At 36.5% G+C, this 12,622-nt stretch overlaps 1 protein-coding gene across 1 annotated transcript; it reads right to left on the bottom strand.

Moving 5' to 3' along the window:
- Nucleotides 1-7,728: 7,728 nt before the first annotated feature.
- il10ra (interleukin 10 receptor, alpha) lies at nt 7,729-11,495 on the bottom strand. The gene is made up of 7 exons (XM_028465265.1): nt 10,919-11,495; nt 10,516-10,636; nt 10,233-10,402; nt 9,992-10,137; nt 9,215-9,383; nt 8,953-9,071; nt 7,729-8,796 (listed from the first exon to the last, which is right to left on the bottom strand). The coding sequence occupies exons 1-7, from the start codon at nt 10,980-10,982 to the stop codon at nt 7,921-7,923; spliced, it is 1,665 nt and encodes a 554-aa protein (XP_028321066.1). The 5' UTR covers nt 10,983-11,495; the 3' UTR covers nt 7,729-7,920.
- Nucleotides 11,496-12,622: the final 1,127 nt, after the last annotated feature.

Here is a 12,622-nt window from a genome sequence, read left to right as displayed (position 1 = left end):
CTGCCATTAACTCCTGCATTTAACATGTTTGATGTGCAAAGAAAGAATGATCTCCAACTGCAGCTCATTTTCTGTGGTTTGACTCACGTCTTTGTGTGAATCACTGTTGTTTTGTTAAGTGGCAGGAAATGAACGCCACATTGAACTGATATCGTGTCGTTAGTGTCATGCCTTTAGAACTGTTAAGCTGTATTATTATTATTATTGTTAAAAATACAAAAAAGTGTATTTTTCAACAACAAAAACTTTAGTAGTAAATAATTAGAATTTAGAGTGCACCTGCCTTGTCTTAATCTTGGGTTTGATGAAATACGATTAAAAAAACAAAAACTCTTTAAAAACAATTGAGTAACTTAATTTTCCTGGATATATCTGTGTGTGTGTTCATCATACCTGTCAAGTTTTGGATTTGAAAATAAGGGAAATTTTCTGGCGTCCACTACCAGCCGTCCCACGTGCCCAACCAAGCTCCAGTATCCCTTATATTTTAATATAGGTGTACAAGAAATCTAAAATACCCACCTGTCAACCACTTACTGAATACAATTATGTGATTAGAATCTGGTAGGTCGACCTTTATTAACATTGAAATGCTGTGAACATTTCTACTAGGGCTGGGCGATATGGACCAAAACTCATATCTCAATATATCTTTTCAAAATGGTGATATATGATATAAATCTTGATAATTTTATCAAATAAAGTCTGACCAGAAAGACGATTCTTAAATTTGCTGATGCAAAATGCTACACAGGGACATTTATTAACAAACAGATATGTGACACTCAGAAATCTATCTAACTGAGCTTTACACACTGTTCTGAGAAGTAAAAGCACCGACTCCTGAAACTAGTATTTTGATACATAATAACTATAATATATATATATATATATTGATATATGAAATATTATAGTTTTCTGTATAAAATAGAAAAACTCGATACATCTTGAATCTCGATATATCGCCCAGCCCTAATTCCTAAATTATAAAACATCCTAAATAAAAACATAAATGTGTATATGAAGCACGTGTTTATTTAATATACTTACAGTTTATATACAAGTCAACACTTTGCATATTTACTGTTAATTTCACATTGTCTTTAAGTTGTGCATTTACATTTTATTTTCATTACATATTTTCTTTTAATTCTCATGCTCACTCATGTGGTTCTCTGGTATTCACTAAAGACTTATTAGACACATTTGTTACAAACTTTCCAACTTTTGACACTTTTTGAAAACAATGTATATTTGTGGCGCTTGTGATTGGCTGGTTTTTCATGGTGACTTACGTCGTTCCTTCCGCTGTGAGAGACGTTAAAATCTCAGTTATTAATCTAACAGAACGTGTAACTGTGTCACATCCTGATGGTCTTTAGGAAGATAAACCGTGTCTCGCATTTACACCAGTTCTTAGTTTTTTTTTCGCCGGAACGTCTTCATTCACCATCTATTTTCTGAGTTGTTTCCGGGTTTGTTGCTGCTGTCAGCACTAATGTCACGAGAACTGCCACTCAGGCCATTTCAGGTGGCAGTTCTCAGGATGGCCGTGTGGGTGGGCATGCTGCGTTGTCTGCATACTGGAGCTCAAAGATGGTGTAGAGCGATGTCTTCGTCTGGCCTGAAGGCGGCGTAGATTGAAGAGACCCCCATCTGTCCTGTAGCTGATGGCGATCCCATCCGCTGGTGACATGAACGATTTTAAAGAGTTCCTAAATCCCAAGGTTTTGGCTGACGGGCTTCTAAGCAAATACTAACTATCTTCTCAATACTATAATAAGTGCTTGTTTTTATAGAAGGGGCGGGGCTAACATTGGTGGTCTGTGATGTAAGAAACCACTAAAACTCGCAAACTAACAATTCTCAGCATTTAATCTTAACAGCTAGGTTTCAATCCATAGAGGGCAGTCACTTTTACGTTTTACAACAAAATGTGTATTTCAATTTGGTCAAATTGAAATACTTTGACCAAAATGTCAGGAGATATACAATAGATTCAAAAAACTCCAAAATAGTTAAGCCCCACGCCTACAACTTCACATCTCACTTTACAGTAATCAACTCTTCCCCACCCTTCCATTTCTCTTCCTTGAATCGCTCCTCCCTGCTCTCCCCCCCCCCCCCCCCCCCCCACCTAGGTGTAACACTGCCCTCTCTTTTTATATTCTCCCTTTAATAAGGTGTTTCTTACCCTTCCTTAGGGAGGGCTGGTGATGGTCACAATTATGCAATAAAATAATGCAATTTATTTAATTAAAATAGCAAAAAAATAAAATGCATTGCTGTCTAAAAAAAGATTGCACTTCTTGTAGTGTTGACCTTTGACAGCATGTGCAGACAAGTTAAAAAAAAAAAAAAGGAGATATACAATAGTCAATCAACAACACTATTTCATACTTAAAAACTTTTGTTTTAGTTACTCTTTAAGCTGATGAAAACTTGCTCTGAATGTTGCCACGATGGGAGCTACAGTACATTTTTGCAGGTCATCATATACTTACTGACGCACAGAGACAGACAATCAGAAACCGACACAACCACCTTTGGTCTTATTTGAGTCTCAGATTATAGAAAAGGGTGTGTTTGTCAGTCTTTGTGCGTTGTCCTGCACACGTTGGCGTCCTGCTCTTATGTATCATGTCTTCTGGTCGATGGACATCAGCTGTCAATTGTGACACAAATTATACAAATTAGTAAATCAAAGTCAGTTTATTACGTCATTTATTAATTGTGATGAGAGACGAGATATTAATGTCCATTCTGTTTCAACCTTTAGAACTAAAAGGGACACTGGTAAAACAGGCGGGACTAAAAGGGAGAAGATGGACCGGTTTGAAAACATGACTGGTATGAAGACACTCAATAATACCTACGTGAAGAAGACGAGGTGGAGGCAGAACTTTATTTAGTCTCTTTACAGCGAGCTGAAATGATTAAAAACAACTTTTTTAATGTCATAAACAGAGTGAGAGAGATCCTGATATAAGGAACCAACTGTGAGAAGTAAAAGACTCCAGAGAACTACAGTTATCCTGGCCTGCCAGACATGGGGAATAATGGTAAGAGCCTTTCAACTAAAACAAAACATTTCCCTTTAGTTTACATTGAGGATGACAAGCTAAATATGAATAAAATTATATGTTTTTGAGAAATATATTCTTTGCAGTGGTTTCTTTCTTCGTTCACTCTGGTAGATAAGCTTTTTTTGCTTTCTGTGGCTTTGTTGTGACTTTTTGGAGTCAGATTTACTGGGAACATCCAAACCAACCACTGTGTGTTGCTTTTCTCAGTAAAAGTGTCATTTAAATTCAAACAACTGGCCTCACTTTTTTTTTTTTTTTTTGCTTCAATTGAATTACTGCTAACAAAAGAAAAAAAAACCCCACCAAAGGCGTGAAAAGGCAACTTCCCAAACATTGATTTTAGAGTAATTCATCTGAGAAAATCCTTCACGATAAAGGGTTATTGATTGAAGTTAGCCTGAGCAGACAGATCAATGTAATGCATGCCTCGTACAAGTCCAACAATGCTTATTTATAGCTTGTTTAATGCTTTGTCGAGCTGTCGGAAAATGTATAGTTTAGCTTGAATTGAATTTTCCTCCAACGGTGTTTGCAGGTAGCCAAGTGAGCTCGACAGCAGTGGGAGTCGCGGTGGGCTTTGGTATTCTGGGACTCCTTTTCACTGTGGCCGCTGTGCAGTTCTGCTGCAAATATAAATGTAAAAGCTACATGAAAAACTGCTGCAAGAAAAAGAGTGAGTAGCTGTTAAAAACATTTCACTAAAATCCCAGAATTAAAAAAATAATCTAAAAATAGTAGCAGCAGGTAAAAGGTTCTGTTTGTATATTATTCATAATTATTAAATACGATTATTAAAAATTGTAATTATACATGAGAATAAGAATAAATGAATGCACGATAAACAACACCAGTTTTGATTCTGACATCAAGTTTTGATTTAATTTCAGTCATAGTCTTTTGACTAAAATGCAAATTATTTTTAGTCAAAATTTAATCAACAGGACTATTTAAAATAAGATAAGTCTTTATTGTCATTTGCATAATCATACAAAGTACGACATACAACGAAATTGGACCGCAGTCCCCCTCGATTCAAGTCACATTTTATTCACACACAGTATATAAATATATAAATAGGATAAAAAGTGAAAAGAGGCAATTCATTGAACATTTTTCATAATAAAACAGTATTAATAATAAATAATAGTGTAATTTTAGTCAACTAAATTACTTTAATATTTTATTCGACCAGTTCTATTACAGATTTCATTTCCATTGATCAACCTGATTTGGGATGGTATCGGTGTTTGTAAATACACACAGAAAGATTTGATGTGATCAATACGTAAGACCTCATGATCGCAGGTTCTGATTGGATTTGGTAATACAGTATGTGACGAAATTATAACTTTGTTTTTAATAGTTAACAAATATATCTATATATTTGAATAAATAGTTTTCTTTTTATGTCATAGTCTTGTTATTGCCACAAAAAAGTAGTAGATGAAAAAACATTAGTTAATAAAATAAAAACTGACCAACACTTGATTGATTGATTGAATTCCTTATTTTGTTTAACTCCTGAAACATAAGTTTAACAATAAGCAACAGTCCAACATGAATGGATATTAATATGATGTTACTGTGAATAATATTTAAGTTTCATAGATCAATATTTAGCAAAGCATCTTATTGCATTTAAAAAAAAAAAATTGTCTCTTGTTTTTTTTTTAGAGCCATCATTGAAAGACAAAATGATGACGTAAGTACCGCCTTCACTCACTGTTGAAAAGCTCTTTTTATAGTTTTTAAATTTTTACTTTATCTCTTACAGGAAGATGGGTGTGAAGAAGTCTCCTCCTCCTTTCAACATCAGCAGTGTCATAAAATAACCGTCCACGTGCATGTTTTTCTGGTTATTACCTCTATGATGTCACCATTGTCTCGTCATGTCCCTCTTCTAAACACTGTGTGTAATTTAAATGCGTATACCTCTATTTAAAGGCTTGGTATTTGCTGCTAAAATTGTGATCGTTGCTGGTTAAAGTAATTACATTTTCATTACTTTTACATTTAGCTGTGACAACCAGGATTCTGCCTCTTTAATGATCAAAGCCTGAAATCAAACACCTTCCTTTTATTAGAGCCATAAGCACATTATTGCATATGATTGTGTACATACCAATGTATTGTTGTCTTTTGAATGTATATATACATAGAAATGAAATATATAATTTGTCTGCACAAATAATTTGTGGGTTCTTGTTTCTTCAGAACACTAGTTATGAGAAACTCAAACTGAATGCGTACAGTGAAACAGGAAGATGTAATGCACTGTGCATTGGAAAACGTTTTTGAGGTTGAAAAAGACCTTTTCTGCTCTGCCACAGAAACCACTCACTTCTGCTTTCTTCTAAATAAGAGTACTTTAAATGTTTTTACCTTTTTGATACTGTTATGGTTTTCAGGTGAACTTTACTCATTGGTTTTTCAACTGATCAACTGATTTCTACAATTTGGCAAAACGAGAATCATTTCTGCCATAGTGGAATACTTTTGCAACATAGGCCTTTTAATAACCTGGGGGTCAGCAGTTTGTTTTGTGTTTGAATTTCAGGTTAATGTTGAACTTGTTTGTTGCCACACTGCGACAGGTTTCTTATCAGTGTCTGTGTTTGGGTTAAACCTTCGTTGTGTTTGCTCCCCCTGTCCTGAGTACATGTCTAAATCTCTCTCTCTCTGTGCTGTCACGTCCCCCTAATGATCTTCCTTCATTTCCTAAAGCGATACACAACCCATCACATGATAGCACTTTATATTTTCAAGCAGGGGTGAATTTTTCTGTTTCCTATGGATTATTGTATTATGTTGTACATACTGTTAACTTTTTCATTGTGTGCTTGAAATAAAACTAAAACTAAACTAAATATGATGATATATTAAAAAAAAAAAGACTAATTTATGTAACAAACGTCTTTGGAGTCATTTATACTGTATGAAGTTTTAGCCTTCAAATACATGTAATATCCCTTAATGTATATGTGGGTATTGCCATTTTTGGAGAATTCACATTATTATATTATATATTCCAGGAGTTTTAATTAGTTAGAGGGTTCGAGATTTTTTCTTAGTGATCAAATGACCACGGAAACTTAAATTAAGAGTAAAGGTAACATCAAAACAAAGTGTTCTGAAAACACTTTTGCATTAGTAATAGCAAATTGGAAAAATTGAGAGCAGTTCGCAAAAGCCCATTATTATTATTTATTTCTTTTTTTGGTCTTTTCATGAAATCTTTCTATTCCTGTTTTTACAAGAATTCTTAATCTTATATGAATCTCAAAGAAAACAATGGAAAACTCACACATCAGGTCAAGACATTTCAAAAAGAAGAAACTCCCCAAAAATCACGAGATTACAGGATTTCAGCAGCATGAATGGGCATGTAGAACATTGCCAAACACAGTTGCTCATGTGATAGTAAAATCTGTCTGTAAAGCTGGCACACTGTTACCCTACTTCTCTCTTTCTTATGCCACACATGAAACCAAAAGGAAGATTTTCCCACTTAGGTAAGTTTTTGTTTTTGTTTACTCATCGAGGAAATTCACATTTGTGAGTTGTATTTTTGCTGTTAGTTATTTGCATATGGAAATCCCAAGAGCAGAAGTTATTTGTGATGCTTTTTTTGTTTTTGTTTGCAGCTATAACCCTTATTTTGTTTTCTTGTTTTTGCTTTACTTAGATTTTATTGAACCAAAACCAACATGACCATGCATTAAAGTCATACAATAAAACATTTATTAATCCCATGATACAATAAATAAATATCAACATTCATACTATGCAATAAATAGCTTCAAAATCAACGTAGTGATAACAAATGGCTGTACAAAGATGGCACTAAGAAACAATTAAACCTAAACTACTGTAAATATTTCAGTATTGAACAACAAAAGTATATTTCCTGTCAAGCGGTTTCTCCTTAATCTTCACATTTGTTCAGAGTACAGTAGTTTTCATAGATATACAAGCAGGAAATAGACGACCCTCATTTTATAATACTGAAGGGTAATGGCTTACTTTTTGCATGTGTGAGCATGAACTATTCTGAATAAGGCATTTACATCTCTTTTAAGGAAGTTATAGCTTCTCTATAGCAGCTCTTTTACATTTTGATCATGAACCAGAGGAAAGTGCATCTCTCTAAGTCAGATATCAGGATGATTCTGCCATGCGCGTCTCACCTGTGGGGGATGTGACAAAAACACAAATTCATCCCCCTCAATTTTTACAGAGGGATTCATTGTTGAAAACGTATTGGTCCAGTAAGATTGATTGAATGGTGATCAAGCCAAATACAGCCAGTCATTTGATGAAGGCGCCATTCCGAGAGAAAAAACAAAGAGTTAACAGCGATGAGTAAAGTGACAACGTGGCAAGAAAAGAGTGAAAAATTGGGCCAAAAGCGGTCCAGAATGGCAAAAAAAATGGTTAAAGAATCAACAAAAAATGAATAAAAGTGTCATAAAGAACTTGCAAAAATGAAGGGAAAAGTAACATTTATTGGCAAAAGGAAGCTAAAATCTGAAAAAACAAAAACCTGTCAAATTCTTGGAAAAAGGTGCAAAAATGGCTAAAGAAAAAGGTAAAAAAAAAAAAAAAGGGTTAAAATGTTTCCCCTTTTTGAGGTTTTCTGGGGGAATAATTGCAATTAAGACATAAAGAACCACATGTGTAGTATTATTGACTTAATAAAAGCTTTATCATGGTTTTAGTTAATTCATTTAACAACCGTCGACTAAAATGGGAGTCGACGGTTGACCTACCCTTAGAACACCCTCACTCCACCCCTGGGTTTTGCGCTACTACTACACTACTATTTTTTTTACAGTCAGTCAATTTGCAGCTTTACATCACAGAGAGAGAGGGACACGTTCCCCATATTGTTGTCCTGTCCACATTTCATCAGTGGAAGAGTGGACAAAGATGCTAGCAGAGGAAAGGTCTCCTTTGATTGTAAGAATGTTTTTTCCAGGTCCTCCATCCGGATAGTGTCTATATGTGGGTTTTTTGTATAGCCAGGAATTGGATTTTTGTCTTCGAGCGTTCCACTCACACTACATATATGTTTTTGCTGTTCTTCACGTGTGCGTCTGTTGTGGCACCAGCTGCACTGACCTGCCCCTGAGCAGATACAGGACTGTGGCCCTGCTCTGTATCCTGTGACCACTTTGGCTAATGTTGAGTCTCCATGTGTTTGATTGAGTCTGTCTCTGGTATCAGAGGCACTGACCTGCACAGCTGAGGGACTCTGTCTGTGATAATTACTCTGAGGAACAATTTCTATGCGAAAGCTTCTCTCATGCTCTTCCAGGCTCGTTGAGATAGTATTGGGATGGAAACCAATGCTTTCACCACTATCCTTTCTTCTTCTTTCCATTCTGTTAGTCCTCTGCACATTGTCCAGGGGGGTTTTCAATAGATTGCAGTTGGAGCTCTCTAGTCCACCCATACTCCCACACCCACTGTCTTCTTGTCTCAGCGAATGACCTTCTCCATTGTCTGATGCAGAGTTGGACTCCATGTCCAGCCCACTATCCACGCTGGCCCTCTGGCCGTGTACTTTCACTGTAATGTGGGTCCGTGGGACTTTGATAGAATGTTTCACGTCTTCTCTCGCACTTGACAGGAACCATCCCTTGTCTGTCACTACCTCCAGAGGAGCTTCACCAACAGTAAGTGGAAGCCATGCACTTACAGGAGATTTCTACACCAAGATAAGAAAAGAGGAACTCAATTAGGTACAACAGTATTTTTCATCTATGCTTCCTATCAAAGAGTATTTACTTTTTCTACTTCCTACTGAAAAATACAAAAAAATACACAAGTTGTAAAACCTCTATAATTAAATGTTAATCCTTACCAGTGCAGCTGGGGTTTTTGCTGAACTTCTCAAATAACAGCAGAGCATGGTTACCATAAGAACAATGATTCCAAGTACACCCACAGCAGAAACCAATATTTCAGCAGTTATTAACCATTCTGGAAAGAGAACAATTATAGTCACAAGTTGACACAACATCTCACAAAGCAGTTTTTACACAGAAATATTACTGTTACATTCATTAAATAACTTTTAAATGTTAACAAAAGGAAAAAAGTTACATAAAGATTTTTTTTTTTACCTTCCTTTGGTAGAAGAAGACACTGTTTGGGGGAGACAATGCTTCTCTCCAATGCTCCGGCACCTTCAACCATAGCGCTAACACAATACTCTTTGCCCCATTGGAGAGAAGTAAAGGTTTGACTTCTTTTGTCCTCCCCTATGTCATCTCTTATGTAAGCTGTAGTAGTCTGAGGGATACAAAGAACAAGACGTGTGATAAAAACAACCTCAGACCTGAGTTGGTAACAGTCAATCCAGTCAAAAACAAGGCTCGCAAGCTGATTTTTATTCTTTCACCACAATTAATTATTGAAAAGGTTCATCAAAGTGCATAACTGGAGGGCTCATCCTGCGACCCATAACTTTTGTTGTGCTGAGCAATTTCTTAAGAAATAATTGGCTTTGGGGATGCTACAACATTAATAAAATTAGTTGTTTGGCGATGAGTCATACATTTTAAATTTTGTGTTTGAGTTTCTTCCTTCAGCAGTCCCACCTCTCACAACACCCCACCGTAACAAAAATGAACAGGCAACTGTTAAATGGGATCAGCCAATGTCAATAAAACGAGCACAGTTAAATATAGGTTTAAGTATCTCAGTTCCTTTACTTCTCTACAGTTTGTTGGTTTATATGTCTTTTCTTTGCCACTCGAGGACTTGAAATTCATATATATGAATAAGATCAGACTGTGGGGGAATATTTCAACCCAGGGCCAACCACAAAGGGTGCTAAGCTAAATCCAGTTAAAAGTCAGTATAGACCCTGTGTTTTACTTTGAACAAAATGATGTTACCTTATTTTCATTTTCTACATCCTCCATGATGATAGTGTAGATCAGGCCGAAAGGAAAGCATTCTTTCAGGATGGGTCTTTCATGAAATGAAACTGTTAGAGTGCTGGACGTAGAACTCAAAGTGAAGAAGGGAGGCCGTAATGCACCTATGTAGAGAAAATGAAAAGGAGTCATCTTATAGTTTGGTTCCTAAATATCATGCACCGCTGGTGGTTAAGCAGATTTAAAACAAACGTATTACCTGTATTTGGAAGAACTTTCTTGACTGACCACACAGAAGTTTGACCCTTCAAGACAAGCTGAACTCTGACTTTGTAGGCAGCGCGACAATCGTGTATAAAGCTGCTGAGGTCACAGGAGGTGCTTGTGATGTTTGTGCAGCTCGCCACAGCAACCCATTCTTCACTGAGTCTGAGGACAGAGCACACTCTGGTCACCAAGGTGGTATCGGTAATCTCAAGAACATGTGAGAACTTTGAGTGACAAATCAAGGGTTATTACTGGGTTTCGCAAACAAAACTCACTTTGCCATTTGTACATTGTACTTGGAGATCAGAGGGGCACCCGCAGGTCGTTTCCAAGTTGCTGTCACCTCCCCTTCCAAAACATTTACCACCAGTTTGTCAGGCTGAAGAGCAATAACTCCTGGAATAAAGACCAACAAACAAATTAATACAACAAAAGTCGATTTTAGCAGATCCTTTAAAAAGTCAAGAAAATTAAATACATTACGTTAAAGAGGCAGAGTTACATACATTAACAACACAGTATTATTCTAAATTAATACTTAACCTAATGAAGAAAATCACTTGATGAAAATTACATGACTGCAACTGAAAATTAAGTCTACAATAAATGTTATAGTGATCAGTCTATTCTCGTATACAAAATGTTATTAATAGTAAGCATATAAAAATGGCTAATTACCTGACAGGGGTTTCATGAAGGCAATAAAAAAGGTCAAAATCACAGCTTTGCTTTTCATTTTCATCGTTGTTCCATAAAATAAATGTCACAATCCAAGCTGTAGATGCCAGCAGTCATCTGCAGAGAAACGTCTTCCATTCAACTCCTAATAAGTGATAAATATTGTTAAATCAGCTGTTCCTTAGCCATCGTCCAGTGTTCATCTGTGTCAGACAGAAACAGCAATTGTGAATTTCTTCCCCCAAAACTTCCCTTACACACACTGCCCTCTGATGATGAACTTCCTGTTGTATCTACATCAGTGACGCAGTTGTAAAAAGTATTTTTTTCTTCAGTTTCTATCTCGCCGGTGGTTCCCCTTTTGAGTTTCATTTAACTCACCCTGTGTCCTCATCGGGTTTATAGTGAATAGAGAAGTTTAAGGAAGTTTCAAAAATGGTCCCTTGACTTTCTAGGCAGATGTGTGATAGATTTTTTTTTATGAATTAACTTAATCAAAATACTAAATACCAGAGCACCATTTTAACTTTTGGTTTCCATGAGTTCATATATTTGACTTTCAATGAGGGTCATCCATTCATTGTTCAGGCTATGTGTTGCTCCCTCCGAGTTCAATCAAGGCTCAACTTACTTCGTTTGCATTAAACAGCCATTTATTAACACGTCTTTACATGTCGCATTCCATGCCGTCAGAACTATGAAAATAAAATACAAACTTTAATTAACTAATGAAAAAACACACACATATTACACATTTCACAAATAAAATACCTCATTGGCCGCATCAACTCCAAGGGAATAACTGAATTCTTCTTAAATGACAACCTTTATTGTCGTTTTATCCACATCTCTCAGACACCTTGTGCTGCTCTGGAGTGCCACAGCTACATATTTTTCCCAGCAACACAACAAAGCGGAACAAAAAATAAGCTCTCCCCCTGAATCTCTCTGTAACATGAATGTGTAAATATGAAATGTACCACTAAACTGAATATGAAAACTACTAACCGCCCTTTATGATAAAAACTCTGATGGCAGCTACACTATAGGTAGCTGGACAAACTCCAAAGTGATTCTTGCATTACAATCAGCACAGTGACAGGCAACTATTTTCTTTTCATTTCAAAAACCTAAATCCCTCAAATAAGATAAATTGGACTTTTGTGAAGTGAATTAGTGCATCAGGAATTAACCAGGGCGGTATTTCATCAAAGTGTTCTTAGTAAAGCCTGGCCTATGGTTTAAACCTGGTTTACCCAAGCCGTCCTTGACCACGCTGGCTTTTCCCATTCCTTCAAACTCTTCTCAGCTTGGAGCTTCCCAGCTGAGCCGATCAGCTGACGGTGTTGAGCTTAAAGCTGTTATCCTGAGTTTCTGAGAAACAACTCAATGTCCCGCCCTAAAGAGCCTCACTTCCTCCCACTGCCTCTGCCAATCTACCAGAAGTCACGCCTCTACTTTTCTGCACGCGTATTGCGGATTTACCTGTTTGCTGTTGTGAAGCGTGGCCTTGTTTCCGTACACAGTTCCGCATTCACTTTGATTGACAGTCTCAAAAACAGGAAGTCAAAGCCTATTGGCTGGGCGCACACGGCGATCGTTCCCATTTGAATAGGTGTCTATAGAACAAAGGCAGGACTTATATATATTAATGTACATAAATGACCACCGGCAGTAGACCATAGTAAAAGAATGATACATAAA

The sequence above is a fragment of the Gouania willdenowi genome, chromosome 13, assembly GCF_900634775.1.
Source record: "Gouania willdenowi chromosome 13, fGouWil2.1, whole genome shotgun sequence".
NCBI lineage: Eukaryota > Metazoa > Chordata > Actinopteri > Blenniiformes > Gobiesocidae > Gouania > Gouania willdenowi.
Note: the sequence above shows the minus strand (reverse complement) of the source record. Positions and strands in the feature narration are given on the sequence as shown.

Bases quoted from the DNA above. Each gene is read 5' to 3' on its own strand.
- il10ra (XM_028465265.1), bottom strand. From the start codon at position 10,982: ATGAAAATGAAAAGCAAAGCTGTGATTTTGACCTTTTTTATTGCCTTC. The intron at 9,384-9,991 runs GTAACATCATTT...TGTATCCCTCAG, and splicing joins ATGTAGAAAATGAAAATAAG to ACTACTACAGCTTACATAAG. The intron at 9,072-9,214 runs GTAAAAAAAAAA...TTCTCTTTCCAG, and splicing joins TCTTCTTCTACCAAAGGAAG to AATGGTTAATAACTGCTGAA.